A 21,430-nucleotide genomic window follows, 5' to 3' on the forward strand; every position below is an offset into this window, starting at 1 on the left:
AGCCGCGTTCCAGGCCACGCCCACCCAGAGCCAGCAGCACCATCCCGGCACGCGCACTCCTGGCCCCGCGCCCCGCCCGCCTCCGACTCCGGCCGGCGCTGCTGCGTGCCCATCCCTGTACTGCTCCTCTCGCGGTGCCCCACGGGAAACGTAGTTCTCCCTCCCTTCACGGGTCGAGATGTGGGAGGAGAATCGGGAGAGTAAGGGACTCCAGTTCCCGGCAGTCCCTGCTCTCTCTCGCGGAGTTGGACGCCGCCAGTGTTCAGGCGGCTAGGGCTGACCCACTGTGGGTGTCCACCAAGTGTTCCCCTCTTGGTCAGAGACCATCTCACGCAGCCATGGCCCTCTCCGGCTCCCAGTGACGCCAATGGGAAACCCCACCTTGATGGCAGCAGGATGGGGCCTAGTGAATCCTAGACTATCAGGGTTGGAAGGGACCTCAGGAGGTCCAACCCCCTGCTCAGAGTACGACCAATCCCAACTAAATCAAGTGCACACACCAGCAATGATGTGCAGCCACCTCTGGGGCAGGGAGCAGCTGCTGAGCACTAGCCAAGAGTTTAGGACAGGAAGTGCAGGTCACAGAGCAGCTGAGTGGGCTCAGCGCTTGGCAGGCAGGATTCCAAGAGCCCATCCCACTTAAGAAGGAAAGCAGAAGGGTTTGCCTTAAGTAAAGCATAGCTGTTCTTCTCACAAGCATGCCTGCCTAGCAGGTGCCCTGAGCCTGGGTATCGAGGTGTGTGTCTGGGGGGGGATATAATAGAGGTCTAGGAAATCACAAATGGTGTTGAGAAAGTGAATAGGAAAGTTATTTACCCCTTGGCATAACACAAGAACCAGGGGTCACCCAATGAAGTTAATAGGCAGCAGGTTTAAAACTAACATAAGGAAGTACTTCATACAATGCACAGTCCAAATGTGGAACTCACCAGGGGATGTTGTGAAAGCCGAAAGAATAGTGAATCAGGTTCAAAAAAGAATTCGATAAATTTCTGGAGAATAGAGCCTTCAATGGCTATTAGCCAAAATAGTCAGGGATGTAACCCCACGCTGTGGGTGTTCCTAAACCTTCAACTGTCAGAAGCTGGGACTGGACAATGGGTTGGATCACTTGATAAATTGCCCTGTTCTGTTCATTACTTTTGGACCATCCGGCACCAGCAACTGTTGGAAGACAGGATACAGGACCATGGGTGTGACCCAGTAGGTCATTCTTATGTCCAGAAAAGCCACATCTATGAACAAAGAAAATCCTCTCCAGTTGCTTCATCATTCCTTCCTTTTATGTTGGCTCAGAACACTTAGGAGCCAGTTGCTAGCTAAGGAAAATGAGCATTTATTGCCAGTTACACTGTCATCTGTTCTACTTGCAAATCCCTAGAACAGCTCTGTGATCCAAATAGACTGTTCTCATCCGCCTCCCAGCAAGTGAGGAAAAAGCCCTTCATCTAAGGAATATACCCTTTGTTCAGCAGCATTGCCAGCTGTGCCTCAGCTGGAGTTAAACCACCACAAAAAGAAAAGTATAACTGATGTCCCCTCCACACACACACACCCCGCCCCCGCTCAGGTTGAATTATTTTTGTAAATTTGATGATTTTTAACCTAATTTTACAATTTTTGGAGTCAGACACATGGTTCTGAATGTTGGAGATTGGCAATACGATAAACTTGTAGAGCTGAATCAAGCTATGAGGGGAAAATGTAACAGTAAAGTCCATTGTCCAATGGGACAATTAACTGAGAAAGGCCAAGGAAGCAACATCCCTAGAGACAAACATGAAGAGACTAATTGGTGTGAAAAGGTATGTACAGCCTGCCTGGGTAGTTGGGAAAGTAAAGGTTAATTGACTGTCTGTCCCAGAGCAGAATATACAGCTGCCAACTCTCATTCACCAGGAATTGCCAAGGAGCAAAGCCACTGTAAAAAGAGTGTGTGTGACGTCTTGCTTTCTGTGGGTTTGGATCACTCTGGTACCAGGCACCCTATTGCTAGCTACTCCGATGAAAAGAGAGACTGGCCGGCTGAAAGGAGCCTTGTATGGATGTTCAGCACCTCTAAAGCTTCTCCTTCCACTTGGTGGCAAGTGGCTTGCATTTTCGCAATAGGAGGATGTGAGGTCTGGCCTTGTTGTCATGAAGCTAGGAGTGGCCATGGTGTGTAGTGTAATGACAGCTGCAAAGAGGTAGGTGACCATCTTTTAGGCCAAAAAAAGTTTTGTTTTAAAATGCAGAGAAAATAATATCTTTGAAACATGAAAGCTAACATATCATTTAAAATAATAAACTTCAGGATTTGCAAGTATATGATCTAGTGAACAAGCGCTTACTGCTGTTCCTCAGTTAATGGGAATTTTATCATGACTTCAGTGGGACTACAATTAGGCCAAAAGGTAGCAGTATCATATAACTAACCATTCTGAATAGTGATGCATCATTTTTTAAGTTTTTAAAATGTATTTTACTTTTCGATAAGTGTAATACATATTAACAACACAGTGATACGGTCGTTAGTCAAAATTCAGTTGTACATGCAAAATCAGTTAGTGAAATCCAGGAAATCATTATTATGGGCTGGATCCCTACATCCTCTGGGGTAAATTGGGATAGCACCGTTGACTTTAATTAAGCTGCTCTGATTTACATTTACAGCTGAAAATCTGGTCCTGAATTTACTAGGTACTTTTTTTTTTTTATTCTGGCCAGTGTTTTCATTATAATCCCTCTGTATATTGTTTATTCCAGATTCTTTAAATCCTATTCAGTATTGGTCTCCCATAATGTTTCCATCTACTTCCCTTCCCACCTTCAGGTTTTCTTAGCAATCAAGATCATGCAAGATAAGCACAGTGGGTCTCTTGAGAGATTACATGCCAGCAGAGTCAGCAGTACTGTACATACCCATGCCCTTGTTCTGCAGTGCTCCTTTTGTCTCATCATTATTTATTTAACCTGCGTGCCCCGTGCTCATTCTGTGCCTCTCAGTTTACACGGTAATGATACTGTGGTAACACAGTTCCTTTCTTTGTCTCTCTAACAGTAATGTGTTTCCAGAAACCCAGTGCAACCTTAAACCCAGACTGTAACAGCATCTCAGCCAAATGACTAGCATGCTGCAAAGAGGACTGATGTCACTTGGTTTCTGAATGAAGCTTCCAATCTGATCTGCGGTCAGATCATCTGTGCTTTGTCTCAATGAACCAGCAAAGGACTGGAGGGTGCATCACAAACAAAAGGAAGAGGCAGGGCTAGATGGACCATTGGTCTGACCCAGTGGCCATTCTTATGCTCTCTGGAGTGTGGACAGTGGGGGTGGGGAACAGTTCCCGCCCCCCGAGGCTGTGGTAATTTGGTGATCGTGTGGAACATGGGCATGGCCGAGGAGCTGGGGGAAGGGGGGAGCTGTCTCTGGGGATCAGGGTTTGATGGACCAGTCCCCCCAGGCTGTGATAATGTGGTGATCGTGTGGAACGTGGGCACGGCCAAGGAGCTGTACCGCCTGGACAGCATGCACCCCGACCTCATCTACGACGTCAGCTGGAGCCACAACGGGAGCCTCTTCTGCTCCGCCTGCAAGGACAAGAGCGTGCGCATCGTGGATCCCCGCCGAGGGGTGGTCGTGGCGGTACGGACCCCTCTGGGGCTCCCCGGTGTGGGCTGCAGATGGTGGGACAGATCCACCCTGGACCCCGGACCCCCAGCTCCTACATGATGGCCCCGGGTTCTCCCCCGCCCTGGCAGCATTGCCTGGTGGTTCCCCTCCCCTCCTGTGCTCTGCAGACCCATTCTGTCCCCTGACTGAGTGTGGGGCCCAGAGGTGTTAGAAGCCTGATCTGGGGAGCGGGGAGTATTTAAAGGCACCAGCTGCTCCCATCAATGGGGCGTAAGTTTGTCACTGCCCCCTGGTGGTGGGGGTGAACCTGACTCCTTTACCCCAGTGGAGCTGAAGTTCCGGGGGGGGGTGGCCCCAGGTCCCTTCTTGCCATGCAACAGTTGGTTTGGGGGGGGGGGAGTGTGTCAGTCCGTCCCTCACCCTGCTGTCCCCCTCCCTACAGGAGAAGGAGCGTGCGCACGAGGGAGCGCGGCCCATGCGTGCCATCTTCCTGGCTGATGGCAAGATCTTCACCACAGGCTTCTGCCGCATGAGCGAGCGGCAGCTGGCGCTCTGGGACCCGGTGAGCTGGGGGCTTAATAGATACAGGGGACAGCGGTGCCCAGGAGGGGAAAGCAGTGGATGTGGTGTTCCTTGACTTTAGCAAAGCTTTTGATAGGGTCTCCCACAGTATTCTTGCCGGCAAGTTAAAGAAGTATGGGCTGGATGAATGGACTATAAGGTGGATAGAAAGCTGGCTAGATAGTTGGACTCAACGGGTAGTGATCAATAGCTCCATGTCTAGTTGGCAGCCAGTATCAAGCGGAGTGCCCCAAGGGTCGGTCCTGGGGCCGGTTTTGTTCAATATCTTCATTAATGATCTGGAGGATGGTATGGATTGCACTCTCAGTAAGTTTGCAGACGACACTAAACTGGGAGGAGTGATAGATAAGCTGGAGGGTAGGGATAGGATACAGAGGGACCTAGACAAATTAGAGGATTGGGCCAAAAGAAACCTGATTAGGTTCAACAAGGACCAGTGCAGAGTCCTGCACTTAGGACAGAAGAATCCCATGCACTGCTACAGACTAGGCACTAGGGACTGAATGACTAGGCAGCAGTTCTGCAGAAAAGGACCTAGGGGTTACAGTGGACAAGAAGCTAGATATGAGTCGACAGTGTGCCCTTGTTCCCAAGAAGGCTAACGGCATTTTGGGCTGTATAAGTAGGGGCATTGCCAGCAGATCGAGGGATGTAATCATTCCCCTCTATTCGACATTGGTGAGGCCTCATCTGGAGTACTGTGTCCAGTTTTGGGCCCCACACTACAAGAAGGATGTGGAAAAATTGGAAAGAGTCCAGTGGAGAGCAACAAAAATGATTAGGGGTCTGGAGCACATGACTTAGGAGGAGCGGCTGAGGGAACTGGGATTGTTTAGTCTGCGGAAGAGAAGAATGAGGGGGGATTTGATAGCTGCTTTCAACTACCTGAAGGGGGGTTCCAAAGAGGATGGATCTAGACTGTTCTCGTGGTAGCAGATGACAGAACAAGGAGTAATGGTTTCAAATTGCAGTGGGGGAGGTTTAGGTTAGATATTAAGAGAAACTTTTTCACTAGGAGGGTGGTGAAGCACTGGAATGGGTTACTTAGGGAGGTGGTGCAATTCTCCTTCCTTAGAGGTTTTTAAGGTCAGGCTTGACAAAGCCCTGGCTGGGATGATTTAGTTGGGGTTGGACCTGCTTTGAGCAGGGAGTTGGACTAGATGACCTCCTGAGGTCCCTTCCAACCCTGATATTCTAAGAAATGTGAAGGACTCTATAGTAATGGGCAGAGGGATTAGGAAACAGTTTTAGAATTCTGCAGCTTAATTCTGATGGGCTATTGATGTCAGCCTAGCAAAGAACTAATCCTGCCCCCATACTGCAGCTAATGACAAAATACCTACTGACTTTGCTGAAAGCAGGATTGGGACCTAAATACACAGATCCACAGAATATATGAGGTCCTGTTTGAATCCACCAGTTAATATTCTGCCACCAGATTGCAAGGAAGGTTGGGATGATTTCCCGGCATGTGAGTCAGTCGCATCTGCTTTCTAGATACTGGTAATCACCCTGCCAGAGAAGATGTCTCCTGACAGCTCATACCAATACGTCTCAGGAGAACTGGGGTTTTTTGCTTTTTGCTTAACACCGTGAGTTACATTCTGCTCTCGCGTAGAGACCTGCAACCCTGCCAGCAACAGAATGTGACCCTGACTCCTCAGGTTAAAGGAAGTTAGGATTCAGGATCTCCCTGCCTCCTAATCCTGTGCTCTAACCATTAGAGTAAATTGCATTTGATAGGTTAGTGTGACTGAGTATTTAATCTAGGCTTTAATCAGTGGCCGCATACGTGGACTAGAAGTATTTACAGGGAGCTAAATAGTGCAGTAGGCTAGTGTGCTAGCCTTGCACCTCTGGAGACCTGAAAGAAGACTTGGTTTAGGTCACAAATGAGTCACACTCTTACTATCAACGTAGTTCTTAATGGCCATTTTGTCCACATCACAAATACCACACAGTTCAGCATGAGGCCCAGTCTCTGCTGAAGAGGCCAAGGAGTGGAATGGCAGGGGGAGGGGTAATGTAGGTTATATGACTGAGGTGCATAGACATAGGTGGAGATTCAGAGTTGGTTGTTACAGATCATGGCACAATGATGTGGAAAGGTGACACAATACCTTTTTCCTTCCTGCTCCGTTTATCTTCTTCCCCTCACTCTTTGCACTGTGCCTTTTGTCAGACTGCCCCTGTGCACAGAGCAGTCTCCTTGGATTCATCGGACTAGAAATCTCTTTCCTTCTGCAAATTCCTCCTTAAAACCCAGCTGGCCACGTAATCCCTCCTATCTCCTTGTCATCACCAATAACCTTCACACCCTCCCTCACCTGAATTGTTGCCCAATGTCTTCCCCTCTCCCAGGGCAATCAGATGGGGTGGAGAGGCAGAAGCCACTCCCTCCTGGGATTCCCCGCAATCCCCCACTTATGGGAAGTGTTCTGGGTTCCATAGCGAGGCTCCTCTTTTTGTCGCTGGAGGAGATGAGGTAAAGGAGAAAAGAAACCACCCAGGTGGTAAGAGATTCACATAGAGGAGTGTATGAGGGGGCAGAGCTGCACCGCTGGAATAGTGGCAATGCGTAATGGCTTGGAACCAAATACTTTCCCTCACTGCCCAAGTCAAGAGGGGCAAGAAAGGCCGCTGAGAAGGCACACTCAGCTTCAGCATAGCCACTCCATGCATCGACTCCCTGGGGAAGCCTGCTCCACTAAGTATCTTTGACAGCTTTAGATGCCAGAAGGAATGCTCTGTCAGGCATTTCCAGCGTCACTGGTTTCCCAGTGCAGGCTATTGCATGGACAAGCTTCTGGCAATATTACGCACCGCAGGGCGGGGGAGACACCACTTACATACAGGCATAGAAAGCTTAGTTTTCATCATTATAATTTCCATCATGCATTTAGAAACACTTTGACAGCCCTGGTTGTGATGTGGCTTGACCAGATTAGTGCAAGATTGTGCCCTAGATTAGAGGGGGGTCAGAGGAAGGTGAGGAGAAGGACCAAGGGCCTGGAAAAACTCTCCTATGAAGACAGATTGAAAACACTGGGCTTGGTACCTTAAAAAGGAGACTACTATGAGTGGGCATGATAAAAGTCTATTAAACAATGAATGGCCTAGTGAAGGTAGATCAGGAACTCCTTTCCCCTATCTCCATAACACAAGGACAAGGGGACATTCAACGAAATTAAAAGATGGGAAATCTAAAGCTGATAAAAGGAAACACTTTTGCACACACTGTGTAATTAGACTCTGGAACTCCTTGGAACAGGAAGTCATTGAGGCCAAGAACTTAACAGGATTCAAAAAAGGATTGGACATTTATATGGATAACAAGAATAGCCAGAGTTATCTTGATTAATAATAATTTTTGGAGGGGATAGCAAACTTCACGATTCAGGGTTTAAAGCAATCTCTATTAGAGACCAAGACAAGGCCTAATATGGGTAGGGCCCTACCAAATTCACAGGCCATTATTGTCAATTTCATGGTCATAGGATTTTAAAAATCGTAAATTTCATTATTTCAGCTATTTACATCTGAAATTTCATGGGGTTATAATTGTACAGGTCCTGACCCCAAAAGGATTTGTTCGGGGGGGGGGGGGGGCTTGCAAGGTTATTGTAGTGGGACTGTGGGACTGCTACTCTTATTTCTGCACTGCTACTGGTGGCGGCGTTGCCTTCAGAGCTGGGCAGCTGGAGAGCAGCGGCTGCTGGCCACGAGCCTAGCTCTGAAGGCAGAGCTGCTGCCAGCAGCAGCACAGAAGAAAGTGTGGCATGGTATGGTATTGCCAGCCTTACTTCTGTGCTGCTGCTGTCAGAGGCACGACCTTCAGAGCTGGGCCCTTGGCCAACAGCCGCCGCTCTCCATCCATCCAGCTCTAAAGGCAACGCAGAAGCAAGGGTGGCAATACCACGACCCCTCTAAAATAACCTTGTGACCCCTCTGCAACTCCCTTTTTGGCAGGATCCCCAATTTGAGAAACGCTGGTCTTCCCCCATGGAAACTGTAGACAAGCTGCAGGAGTAGAAAGAGAATGCAGGCAGAAGTCCAGCAACAGAGTGGGGGCTATCCAGTTTATTGCACTCAATGCAGCATGTATGATTACCTGCCCTATGGCCGGTGGCATATGTGTGCATTTGGTGCAAGGAGCTCCTGCCCCTCAGAGACCATGTACGGGCCTTGGAGACCAGAGTGGCTGAACTGGAGGAACTAAGGGAGACAGAGAAGTACATAGATGAGACTTTCCGGGACACAGTAGAACAGTCCTGTCCCTCCCCACCCCGGTCTGACAGCCTCTGTGCTGTTGAGGAAGATGAAAGTCTCAGGGAAGGAGAACGTTCAACTGGAGCAGAGGGAAACGATCCCTCCTTCCAGATGATGTCGTGATATCCTCTCGCACTGAGGATACCAGGGAAGGGAACTTCAGTTATTAGGAAGAGACCGGTAATAGTAACGCAGGATTCGATCATTAGAAACATAGATAGCTGGGTTTGCGATGACCGGGAGAACCGCATGGTGACTTGCCTGCCTGATGCAAAGGTTGCGGATCTCTCGAGACATCTAGATAGACTTATGTGTAGTGCTGGGGAGGAGATGGTGGTCGTGGTACATGTAGGTACCAATGACATAGGGAAGAATAGGAGAGAGGTCCTGGAGGCCAAATTTAGGCTGCTAGTGTAAGAGATTGAAGTCCAGGACCTCCATGGTAGCATTCTCTGAAATGCTTTCAGTTCCATGTGCAGGGCCAGTTAGACAGGCAGAACTGCAGGGTCTCAATGCGTGGATGAGATGATGGTATAGGGAGGAGAGGTTTAGATTTATTAGGAACTGGGGAAACTTTTGGGAAAGGGGGAGCCAATACAGGAAGGATGGGTTCCACCTAAACCAAAATGAAACCAGATTGCTGGCACTTAGTTTAAAAACTGCTCTATGACCTTTTTAATTTTAAGGGCTAGGGAAAAGCTGACAGGTGTGGAGGAGCACATGGTTCGGACAGAGACATTCCTTAGGGTAGGATCTATTAATGGAGATTCTCTATGTCTTAGTAAGGAGGAGAGGATGGAAGATGATAAAATACAGGTAGGATCTGATGAGAAACAGTCAATTGAAAAAGAGTCCCATTCAATGACATCATGTAATGGTAGACAGCTAAAAAATGACAGTTTTTTTAAAGTCCTTATATACAAATGCTAGAAGTCTAAATAATGGGGGGAGGGATAGCTCAGTGGTTTGAGCATTGGCCTGCTAAACCCAGCATTGTGAGTTCATTCCTTGAGGGGGCCACTTAGGGATCTGCAGCAAAATCAGTACTTTGTCCTGCTAGTGAAAGCAGGGGGCTGGACTCGATGACCTTTCAAGGTCCCTTCCAGTTCTAGGAGATGGGATATCTCCATTAATTATTAATTATTATTATAAGATGGGTGAACTAGAGTGCCTCGTGCATGAGGTTAGTGATATAACAGGCATCACAGAAACTTGGTGGAATAAGGATAATCAATGGGACACAGTAATGCCAGGATACAAAATATATCAGAAGGACAGAACAGGTCGTGCTGGTTAGGGTGTGGCACTATATATGAAAGGAAGCATAGTCAAATGAAGTAAAAAAAAAATGAACCAAACTGTACCATAGAATCTCTTTTGGATAGAAATTCCATGCTCTAACAATAAGAATATAGCAGTAGGGATATATTACTGACCACCTGACCAGGATGGTGATCGTGACTGAAATGCTCAGGGAGATTAGAGAGGCTATAAAAATAAAAAAACTCAATAATAATGGGGCATTTCAACTGTCCCATATTGACTGGGTACATGTCACCTCAGGACTGGATGCAGAGAGAAAGTTTCTTGACACTTTAAATGACTGCTTCTTGGAGCAGCTAGTCCTGGCACCCAGAAGAGGAGAGGCAATTCTTGATTTAGTCCTAAGTGGAGCACAGGACCTGGTCCAAGAGGTGAATATAGCTGGGACCTCTTGGTAATAGTGACCATAATATAATTAAATGTAACATCCCTTTGGTGGGGAAAATACCACAGCATCCCAACACGGTAGCCTTTAATTTCAGAAAAGGGCACTACACAAAAATGAAGAAGTTAATTAAACAGAAATTAAAAGGTGCAGGGCCAAAAGTGAAATCACTGCGAGCTGCATGGAAACATTTTAAAGACACCATAATAGAGGCTCAATTTAAATGTATGCCCCAAATTAAAAAACATACTAAGAGAACCAAAAAAGTTCCACCGTGGCTAAACAACAAAGTAAAAGGAGCAGTGAGAGGCAACAAGACATCCTTTAAAAAGTGGAAGTTAAATCCTAGTGAGAAAAATAGAAAGACGCATAAACTCTGTCAAGTGAAGTGTCAAAATATAATTAGGAAGCCAAAAAAGAATTTGAAGAACAGCTAGACAAAGACTCAAAAAGTAATAGCAAAAAAAAAATTTTTTTTAAGTACATCAGAAGCAGGAAGCCTGCTAAACAATCAGTGGGGCCACTGGACGATCGAGGTGCTAAAGGAGCACTCAAGGACGATAAGGCCATTGCGGAGAAACTAAATGAATTCTTTGCATCGGTCTTCACGGCTGAGGATGTGAGGGAGATTCCCAATCCTGAGCCATTCTTTTTAGGTGACAAATCTGAGGAACTGTCCCAGATTGAGGTGTCATTAGAGGAGGTTTTGGAACAAATTGATAAATTAAACAGTAATAAGTCACCAGGACCAGATGGGATTCACCCAAGAGTTCTGAAGGAACTCAAATGTGAATTTTCAGAACTACTAACTGTAGTCTGTAACCTAGCATTTAAATCAGCTTCTGTACCAGATGCCTGGAGGATAGCTAATGGACGCCAATTTTTAAAAAGGGCTTCAGAGGTGATTCTGGCAATTAGAGGCCAGGAAGCCTGACTTCAGTACTTGGCAAACTGGTTGAAACTCTAGTAAAGAACAGAATTGTCAGACACCCAGATGAACATAATTTGTTGGGGAAGAGTCAACATGATTTTGGAGTCTTTCCAGTTACTTCAATGGGCTTTGAATCAGGCCCTCCAGGGCTCTTACAGAGTAATTTACTACTTAATGTAGTAAATGAATGTGACAGATGTAGTAGAAGGTGGCATAATTGGGCTCTTTGTGAGGCTAGGAGATGATGAAAGCCCTGATATGAGCAGAAAATGATACACAAGGAAAATACACATGAAACAGAAATAAAATAAGAATAATGGGCCACATCTTCAGCTTCAATGGAGCAGCACTGATCTGAAGGTCTGAGTCATAATCTCCTAGGCAGGAGCATGCCTTTTTTGCAGGTGTTTGTACATTGTCTGGTACATTGAGGGGGCTACTAGACATGTCATGTCAGACATACCCATATACCTGAGTGTTGTGCCTTTCCAGCCACACACAGCAGCTGTAAACTGGTTTAACCAGCCACTTGAGGGTTCTCCATGTGTAGGGGAACACTTGGGTCATGCAGATGGACCATGGTGGCTCCTAGTCCTATGGTTGGTGTACTGGAATAGGCTGCCTCACTAAGAACCACCCCCCGCTGGGTGAACAGGCTGATCCTCCCACAGCGGGTTTGACAGACCCCAAGTTTGTTGACCTTCCAGGCACACTGCAAGCCCCATCTGTTTTCAATTGCAGACTTATTTGCTGGAAGTGATGGTGATCAGAGGAAAGGATCTTTATGGTGAGTGCAGATTTTATTGAGACATTTACTGGATTTTTAGATCAGTCCTTTAACGAACATTGGATCAATTTGTTATTTGCTACTTTAGCTAATGTGTTTCAGTTTTGTACTCTCAGAAGTCTGAGTGCCTTTGATCAACCTATATAAATAAACAAAAGGACAGGACGTTGGGATGAATTCATCGCAACAAAGGAAAAATGGATATTATTAATATTGTTCCACCATCTGTGTGTCTGGCACTTTCTAGAGTTGGAGTGCTGATTTAAAGGGTCATCCAGACAAGCTGGCATCATAACCAGTTCATCCAAGACAAAGTATCAGCCAACATGAAGAAACATGAGGGCAGGCACCTCATGGATAATGGACATCGGCCTGGGAGACTTCAAAAAAACAGCAAGAATGCGTGGCAGGGAAAAGGATGAAAAGCAAGGGCCATGACTGATGAGAAATATTAATCGTGACCATTAACATGACTCCACCTGAGATCTGGGAGGATGGGTCTGAGCAAGGAGTTAAAAATATGAAACAATTGCACTTAGCTAAGATCTGCACTCTCAGCCAAAGACAAATAAAACTGCGACGAGGAGACCAGTTGTGCCGCACTTACTCACAGAGATAGTGTCGTACTAAACAAGTATCAGAGGGTAGCCGTTTTAGTCTGTATCCACAAAAACAATGAGGAGTCCGGTGGCATCTTAAAGACTAACAGATTTATTTTATTTTTAACCACAAAAGCTTATGCCCAAATAAATCTGTTAGTCTTTAAGGTGCCATCAGACTCCTCATTGTTTTTGTACTAAACAAGTTGTCTTGTTGAAACAAGTGGGACTCTGCGTAGTGAGGTACAATCCAGAGACTCCATGATGTCTTCTAGGGACTCTGCAGTTGCTATTGATTTTACATGAAAGCTACTCAGATACTATGGTGATGGGCAGTAGTGTAAAACCAATAGTTAGCTAGATAATCAGCGTGAGTGAGGGTTATACAATTAGACCATAGTTAAGGCCAAACTTTCCTTACAGCGGATGCTGGAAACTTCTCGTGGAAAATGAAAGATCAGATTTAAAACCAAACAATTGGCCTGAAGACCAGCTAGGATTTTCACTACTAAGCTTCCTCCTGAATCGCCCCTCTGATATACAGCCTGTATTGCCATATATCTTCAGAGATGTGTGGAGGGTCTGCTATATTTTCAAGGAAAACCCAGCTATATAGAGATGCTTAACACTGAGTCCATTAACTTATCAGTTATATCAAAGATGAATAGAGCTGTTTATGTTTGTATGCGGCACTCATACAGCACACATGCATCTGTTATATAATAAATATTATACAAAGATACAATCTAGTATTGCAATAACTTTGCTTGAGGTCCTGTGTTGTTTTCTCTCTGTCTTTTGTAATAATGATCTTATTTAGTTCTATGTGATATCTGTTTTTATAGAAGCTGTGATGGGATGTGTAACGTTCCCATGGTGTTATCTGGACCGGTGATTTGCTAGGTCACTCCAATCCTCAACTCTGGGAACCAGCCTTACCCTGCTTTGCTGTGAGAACCCCCACTCCTGGACTGTTCAGGCACAACATCTAGCATGTAACCTGCTCCCAACTACATGAGTGAGCACTTTTAGCAAGCTGCTGCTTGGATCGTGCAACCGAATGACACTAGCCAATATCTCCAGCCCCAGACCCAACCCTAGGAACCTCTGTCTTGCAATTTCCAGTTATGCCCACTGGACGCTGCAAGCTTATATGAGTCATCAATTTAACAAAGAAATTGATATGTACCAGGTGTGACAAAGTTCCTCCTCTATCTTGGTGGGTCCTGCGCTTATTGGCAGATTTTCTTGCCTCAGAGATTCACCATTGAGTTGGGGAACAGCCCAGAGACCTTCCCCTCTGGAAGAACCCACAGTCCAGATCAATTGGGAGGTTTGGGGGGAACCCAGGCCCGCCCTCTACTCCAGGTTCTAGCCCAGGGCCCTGTGGACTGCAGCTGTCTATAGTGCCTCCTGTAACAGCTGCATGACAGCTACAACTCCCTGGGCTACTTCCCCATGGCCTCCTCCAAACACCTTCCTTACACACTAACACCAATGTATCAATTTAATCTTCTGTGACTGATACAACAGTGCCCTTGGAGGATGTGAATATCCTTTTGTCTAGTTACAAAGGCATCTTAATTATAGGACTTAGCGGCAAGCTGGGATGGGCTCATTTGACAGCACTATATCGATACATCGAGATGTACACCCCATAAACAGAGACCCTCTTGCACAGCTGTGCCAAGACAGTAGAAAACCTGTTACAGGTCAAAAAGAGAGTGATTTGGCCATCTCATGGACATCACCAGTTTTTCTAGTCACAAGGGAAGATAAAGTACACTGCTTTTGTGGGGTTGTTAGACAGCTAAATACTGTTACAAAAAACATACACCGCCAATCCTACAGATTGATGATGTTCTGGACCAATTTGGGGGTGCTCAGGAATCCATTACTCTGGATTTGCCCAGTGGATATTGCCAGGTTCTCTTACGGAAGTTCTGCATAAAGATAACCTTCACTATTGGGCTGCGTCATTATAGTTCAGTTCAGCTTTTTGGGATGACCCAGGGACCTGCTGCCTCTCAGAGATTAATGACTTAAGCAGATGTTTCTTCTACTTGGATGGTATCATTGTGTACACCATCCAGCTGGATGGAGCATCCTCAATGTCTATGAGCAGCATAGGAATGTCGACAATTAGAACCAATGAGGCCACCATCTTCAGGGGAAGTTCTGAGTGGCAGTTGGGCCCAGAGTTTTGCAGGTATTTATGTGCCTAACTCCCTGACTGAGTAAAGGTCAGAGTAAAGGTTAATCCATACTGGTTAACCACCTGCTCATAGGGAAAAGCAGGAATTTATGCCCCATTTTAGACAAAACCTTAACCTTAACTGGAGTCACCACCAGGCACCTCCATAATACTTTATGTCGCTTATATGGTTAACAACCCTTGGTCCTTCCTTTATTACCCGCCCGTGTTCATGGCAACAATGACATAAGTGCTGCAGTGTGACCTCACTATGCTGTGATTTGAACACTGGCTCAGTTGGCCCTCAGTGTCAGTTGCTTTTACTTGGACAGAAGGAGAGGCTGGGTATTGTGCTGGCTAAAGTCGATTTCAGATCCAAGATCTAATCTGTTACTGAGGGGGAAAAAGTAAGTGGGCTTTCTTACTCCCCATGGCTGTCCTACCTCTGACCAACAGAGACCCACTTTGCTTAAATTCTGTTTGAAAAGGGTCACCAAATTAAATTTGTTTTTTTGGCCCAGAACCTCAAAGGCATTTAGGCACTTAACTCCCACTGAAATCCATGGGAGTTAGGAGCCTAAATACCTTTGAGAATCTGGGCTTTTGTTCCATTTTATGTCTCTCTCGCTCTGGCATGAAAAGTGCCATCCTAACAGAATCCAGGAGGGAATCCAGCTGTCTGATCAGGGGCTACTTGTGCCCTACCTCTCTCTTACACTCAATTCTTTAGTTCAGCTGTAAAAATTGTGGCAGATAGGGAATAACTCCAGAGTTGATAAGGCTGCATGTTAAGGTTATATTTCATTAACCCAGCAGGGACTTCCGGAGATCACTGAGATCCCTAGAAAGACTTGCCCCCTCTGGGAGTCTTTTCCGCTGATCCCTCTCTGGGACCCTGTTCTGGGATCTCACACAGGGTCCTTGTCCCTGAAGTGGAGAATGAAAGGAAGTGGGTTCTGTTCCAGGCCTCCATTCATCTGTAGACGAGCTCCATACGCACAGACCCCAGAGGACACAATCAGGGGAGTCGCCCACTAACTTCAATGGGCTTGGATCAGGCCCAGATATAGGCCCAATAAAAAGATGGCTCCTGCTGTCCCGGCAGCAGAGTGTGGAAAGGAGAGGCTCTTTGCTGTGGCATTATTTCCTCCAGGTGCAGAATGGACAGTAGGGGATTTCCACTTCAGTTCCTGGAGATTTAGGGAAGCTGATCCCCATTCTGTGGCCTCACCCTCACAGCTGGCATGAGAGGCAGCAATTGGGCTCGAGACATGGCCCTTAAAATCTGCCTTCAAGTTGATTCTCCATAATTCTCCATCTTGGATGAAGAATAACATTTCCTTTCCCCACTATGGCAGATCATTTTGGTTTTGCGCTGCCCATTTCAATGTTTAAAATTTTCCAGGATTAGGAAGGAATGAGGAGATACATATACATGCTCTTTAATGCTTTTGGGGGTGCAATTCTCCCCCGGGCTGAGGGTCAGCAAAAAGTCATGTACCTCTTACATCCCACTAAAATCCAGAGCCTTGGAGAGTGCAATGAAATTTTGCAATGAATGTGAAGAGCTGTAATTTTTCCTGCTGTCTCCAGTGGAGCACAAGCAGCGGCAGCTCCAGGCACCAGCGCTCCAAGCGCGTACCTGGGGCGGCAAGCCGCGGGGGGTGCCCTGCCGGTCGCTGCGAGGGCGGCAGTCAGGCTGCCTTCGGCGGCGCGCCTGTGGGAGGTCTGCCGGTCCCGTGGATTCAGCGGTAATTTGGCGGTGGGTACGCCGAATCTGCGGGACCGGCGGACCTCCCGCAGGCGCACCGCCGAAGGCAGCCTGCCTGCCGTGCTTGGGGCGGCAAAAAAGCTAGAGCCTCCCCTGAGCGCAAGCATGTAGATTAAAATTTAAATCTTTGACAGAGGATTTAAGTAATATTGGAGCACAATGTGATATCTTGAATACAGCTAAACTTTGTGTTGCCCACTAGACTAAGAAGTATATTGTGATATTGATTGATGACCATCAAGCCTGTAATCTTAGCTTTGTGAACTTCTTTCTCCATCTTTGTTCATAGCTCAAGTATTGGAGGAAACCAATGATTGTGAAATTAGTTAAGAGTCCCAACTTCTAAAGCAAGTAAACTTTGGGCTTAAAATGTGTTGGGTTTTATGGGCCAGATCTTCAGCTGCTATAAATCGACAGCTCCATTGACTTGAATGAAGTATTCTGATTTCCAGCAGCTGCGGATCTGACTCAACAAATGTGTTATTCAAATGAAACGCGTATGCGATGGACAGTGTTCAATGTGGGTTTTTTTAGAAGCACCAGAACTGAATTTTGGGTTGGCAAATATTGTGATACATATATATTTGTTTGGATTTTTAGGTGCTTTATAATTCCACTCTTGGTGCCGTCATTGTGTCAGATTAGTTTTGTTGCCTCTTTTCTCTTTACAAACATTAACTAAGTAAACTTCCTCATCCCTGGGAGGTACAGAAGGGTCAGTATCATCCGTTTTTGGTACATGGGGAAACTGAGGCACGGGGCGGGGACATGAGTTGCCCAGCATCACACAGTGAGTGAGTGGCAAAGCCAGGATGAGAAATCTATTTCTGGTTTCCAGTCCCATACTCAAACCATTAGACCACACTGCTTATCCTTTGCATAGTTTTGAGTATATTTATTGACTTTATTAAAACAACAAAGTTCCAAAAGGAACCCCCAAACCTTTGCTAATTTGAGTCGAGGATTTATTTCTGTATTTAAAAGAACTAGATTCATTACAGCTGAGCATTTACATGTTAAAAAGGAAGGCAATTCTCAACTGAGGTTCTGGCACCAACCTTTAATCTGGCCCCAGCTACTTCTCATTTTGTAGAATTACAGAACTGTGGGGCTGGACGGCTCCTCAAGAAATCATCAAGTCCAGCCCCCTACGCTGAGGCAGGACCAAGCAGGGTGCGATTCCCTGCTTGAGGAGACATCCCTGCGCTAGCTGTCATCAAGCTAGCGTGTTAAATAGCAGCGTGGCTGCGACAGTTCAGGCAGTGGCTTGGGCTACGTACTCATACGGTCCGGGTGGGGTTGTACTCGGGGTGGCTAGCCCCTCTCACCGCTGTCCATGCTATCCTTGCTACAGTGCTATTTTAGCAAGCCAGTGCGAATATGTGTATGCGAGCTGGGTATCACACCCCCAGCTGCAAGTGTAGAGATACACTTGGTGGGGGGATTGGCAGGGGGTGCAGGGTCCCAGGCCCAGATTCTCAGAGGTATTTAAGCTCCTAACTGCCATTGATTTCCATGGAAGTTAGGAAACTCCATACCTTTGAGGATCTGGGCCCCAGTTCTCGGGCTCTGCTGTCTGTGGCTCACATTTTTAGCCGGAGGACGACGCACACATTCTCACTAGCTTCAGGCTGGAAATTGTCCCACAGACAATAAGATCGACTGAAACAAAACTGGCCCCCCTTCCTGACTTGTTGCAGAATGGACGTGCACAGCTTGCCAAGGGAGGAGAAGGAGGAGGACGCGGCTGCTGAGGGCACGTCCACCTTGGGAAGAGAGGAACATTCCAGTGGGAGTCAGCGTGAGCCGGAGCTGGCTCGAGAAGATACTCAAGATGGCCCAACCAAGGTCGTTCCTAAGCAGAGTGGGCCCATCCTAAGGTGTCTAAAGCGAATCTGCCAAAAAGCAAAGAGAGGCAAGACGCGATATCCCCGAACTGTCACTACAGGTAAAAGGAAAGGCTAAGGATGCGCTAAGGGGTGGGAATGAAGGGAGGTAAACTCAGTCTCAACCCCCATGTGTTCAAAGATTTGCAGTGATCCCAAAGGCTCTTGGGTTTGTGTTCCACTTAGGGGAAACTGAAGACAAGGCACAAAGAGTGGGGGGGAAAACATGGAAAAAGTGGAGGAGGGGAGAACAAATAGATGTGGCCGCATGGCTTTGCTAGTGGGTGGACGGCGCTCTTCCATGGCTGAGTCTGCATGCAGCTCGAGGGCAGCCCTCTGTTCTGCACGGGGGGCAGAGATCACTGCTGGAGCTTGGCAAATAAATAATGAGCTAGCAGTAATCAGTCCCAGTACTAAGCATCCCGGAATCTCCCAGAGACTGGAATGACAGGAGACAGTGTTCCTGAATCAGGACCAGTTTGGTAAATGCTGGATCTCCGTGAGGTCCTTCCATCCCCAGTGTGAACACAATACTTACAAGCCCTGATACAAACACTAGACCCGGGTGACGGTCAGACCCCTGTATTTCTAAGGCTCTCCAGCACTGGTGGAGGTGATGATGCCCCCAGAGCCTGTATTTCTCTGGGAACCTCTGGCTGCTGGAAGAGGAAGGGCAGTTTCTATTTCTCTCCACCACACACTGCTCTCCCTTCTCTTTCTTACCCTTGTAGTGAAGTCATTGCTTGGAGCAGGCAGAACAATACAACACTAGGGATGACTGACTAGCCCAATACCTGGGTTGGAATGGGAGTCCTATTTCTGGATCCTAGAGCCTGGTTCTCATTACACTAAGGCCTCTTTCCACTGCTCTGGCAGGTACATCTCTCTCAGGAACCATAAGGAGGAATGGGGAGGGAGTAAAATGGGGCCTAGGTGTGGCCGCGCCTCTGCACCCAGAAGTGTACAAAGGAAACACCCCCACACTCACTCTGGGCCCAGCTGGTGCCTCTCCACAATAGGGCCCTGCTCTTGGAGAGCCCGTAGGCATTACTGTACTAAAAATCTTAAATAACAGCTAGAGACTTACATTGTTTCTCAATGAAAGCTTAGATGCTGCAGAACAAAAAGGCATTAGAAAAAAGAAGCCAATATGCCAGGCCACCGCGGCCCATCCCACGCTGAGCCCTGGTTTAGTCCAGTCTAGTTTTAAATGTCTTTAGCCAACGTTTCTCAAACAGTGGGTCTTGACCCCAGATGATTCCACAGAGCAATCAAGGGAGTCAGGAGGCACTGAAAATTGTATTATAACCTAAAGCAAAAATAATCTTGCTCCCCCACTCCCTGCACACCTTTACCCTTCAAGGTCAAATATTCTTGGCCAACCTCTCACAACACACGTGCAGGTGAATTCTGTAGGACTAATGTTGTTAGCAATGACACATTTCTAACTCTTATAGTGAGTGTAAAGGTGAAATTCTTTGACTTTGAATAAGTGGCCAACCTGAAAACCACAGACTTAAGCAATGGGGCTTCCACCACTTCCCTTGGGAGGATGTTATCCTGGCTGTTCCATCCATCACGAGCTCCTAGCTGCTTTCCCATGCTGCTGACGGCGGCAAAGCAGGATATGTGAACTGAATCCTAATTGCAAGAGCATCAGCCAGTCCTATTCAGCCATATTTGGCTGGCTAATGTTCATGCTATCGGACAAATCTATTATTTGGTTGGCCCTATACAGTACAGCGAGTCCTGGTATTTCTTTGGGTCTGTGTTCATTCATGTCCAACCGGAGAGCACAAGATATTTATTGTGTAATGAATCAATAACATTTATCCAAGAAATAAAGGGGGTAGAGGATGTGACTGGAGTCAAGAGAACTATCTTCTATTCCCAGCATTGCCAGTGACCTGCTGTTTGACTGAGCCAGTCACTTCACCTCCCTGTGCCATGGATTCTCCAGCCATAAAAATGGTGGTAATAATACCGGCCCACCTTTAAAAGCCATTTGGAGATCCTCCACTGAAAAACTCCATAGAAGTGCAAAGGAGCCTCATTCTGGGTCTCTCTTATTTTGTTTTTGTTTTTTAAGGAATCCCTAATTTGATTCTGATTTTGATCACACCAATCTCTCTTGCTTTGAGAGTCAGTGGCTTATTTCACCAGCATCACAGTTTCCTTCACTTCTCCCCTGCTCAAGCAGGATATAGATGTCTAGCCCTATTCAAAACAAGCGGTGGGAATCAAACCAATCAAGCCAACAAACAAAAGATAACCCTACCCAGAGCAGAGATATCTTACCCCAAAAAGGGAGATGTGCCAATGACGCCAAGCTTTCCACTAGGAACTTCGCTATTGCTCATTGATTTTAGCTGGAAGGAACCCAGATACCACGGTGATGGGCAGCAGTATACAACCCCAAGACAGACAGACCGTGTCCTTTCTTTGGTTTAAATGAACTGTCTTTTGGGCACCAATCAGTCCATGAATGACACCTCAGAGTGCGTTCGTTCCCCTTTAACCAGCAATGGTAGTAATTTCTTTCTTTCTGTCATTCCTTCTTTCTTATTAGTCCCAGATATCTTGTGCATGGAGACTATTTGGGAGGCGGATGAAAGTGGACGTGAGCAGCATGGCTGTGCTATGGAGGGAGCCATGCTCTTGCTGGAATCATGGAGAAACACTGTTGACTACTTCAATAGTAACAAAGAGGTATAAACCTTCTCCATCTAATCTGTAAACTAATGTCCCCTCACGCTGTCCGTCCCACCTGACCCAGCCTGGGACATCCCAGAAGGTTTATCACATAGGGTCTGACTTCTCTTCAAACCCTTTGCCTACAGCACTCAACCTTTCTTCTTTCACTTACTCCAGACAATCCAGCCTCTGAATGCTTTTCTCCTATTATACAGATTAGGTGCCTTCTCCAGATACATCCCACAAACTCTTTGGTGATCTCATGCCCCGTTTGTTGGTGGTATCCTTGATTTGCAGGGATTTCCCACCACTCTGTGCTAGTTTCAGTAGATTCTTGCCTGGCTACTCCCCTGCCTCACACTATCCGTTGGACTCAAGGACGAGACATTTCCACCC

General features: G+C 46.7%; 2 protein-coding genes across 4 annotated transcripts in view; one reads left to right on the forward strand and one right to left on the reverse strand.

The window, feature by feature from the left end:
- LOC135975968 (glucose 1,6-bisphosphate synthase-like) overlaps positions 1 to 21,430 on the reverse strand; it is a 316,498-nt gene that overhangs the window by 167,683 nt on the left and 127,385 nt on the right. The gene's annotated exons all lie outside the window — the stretch shown is intronic.
- Positions 79 to 15,056, forward strand: LOC135975974 (coronin-1B-like). Of its 3 annotated transcripts, XM_065570165.1 has the most exons (4): positions 79 to 2,186; positions 3,041 to 3,625; positions 4,056 to 4,175; positions 11,845 to 15,056. In XM_065570165.1, the coding sequence occupies exons 2-4, from the start codon at positions 3,368 to 3,370 to the stop codon at positions 11,908 to 11,910; spliced, it is 444 nt and encodes a 147-aa protein (XP_065426237.1). In that variant the 5' UTR covers positions 79 to 2,186; positions 3,041 to 3,367; the 3' UTR covers positions 11,911 to 15,056. The 3 variants fall into 3 exon arrangements, 2 of the variants coding, with proteins under 2 accessions (XP_065426237.1, XP_065426236.1); XR_010593200.1 differs by lacking the exon at positions 11,845 to 15,056 and having other exon boundaries at positions 79 to 1,805; positions 4,056 to 7,797; XM_065570164.1 differs by lacking the exon at positions 11,845 to 15,056 and having other exon boundaries at positions 4,056 to 7,796.

Source organism: Chrysemys picta, chromosome 16 (assembly GCF_011386835.1).
Source record: "Chrysemys picta bellii isolate R12L10 chromosome 16, ASM1138683v2, whole genome shotgun sequence".
NCBI lineage: Eukaryota > Metazoa > Chordata > Testudines > Emydidae > Chrysemys > Chrysemys picta.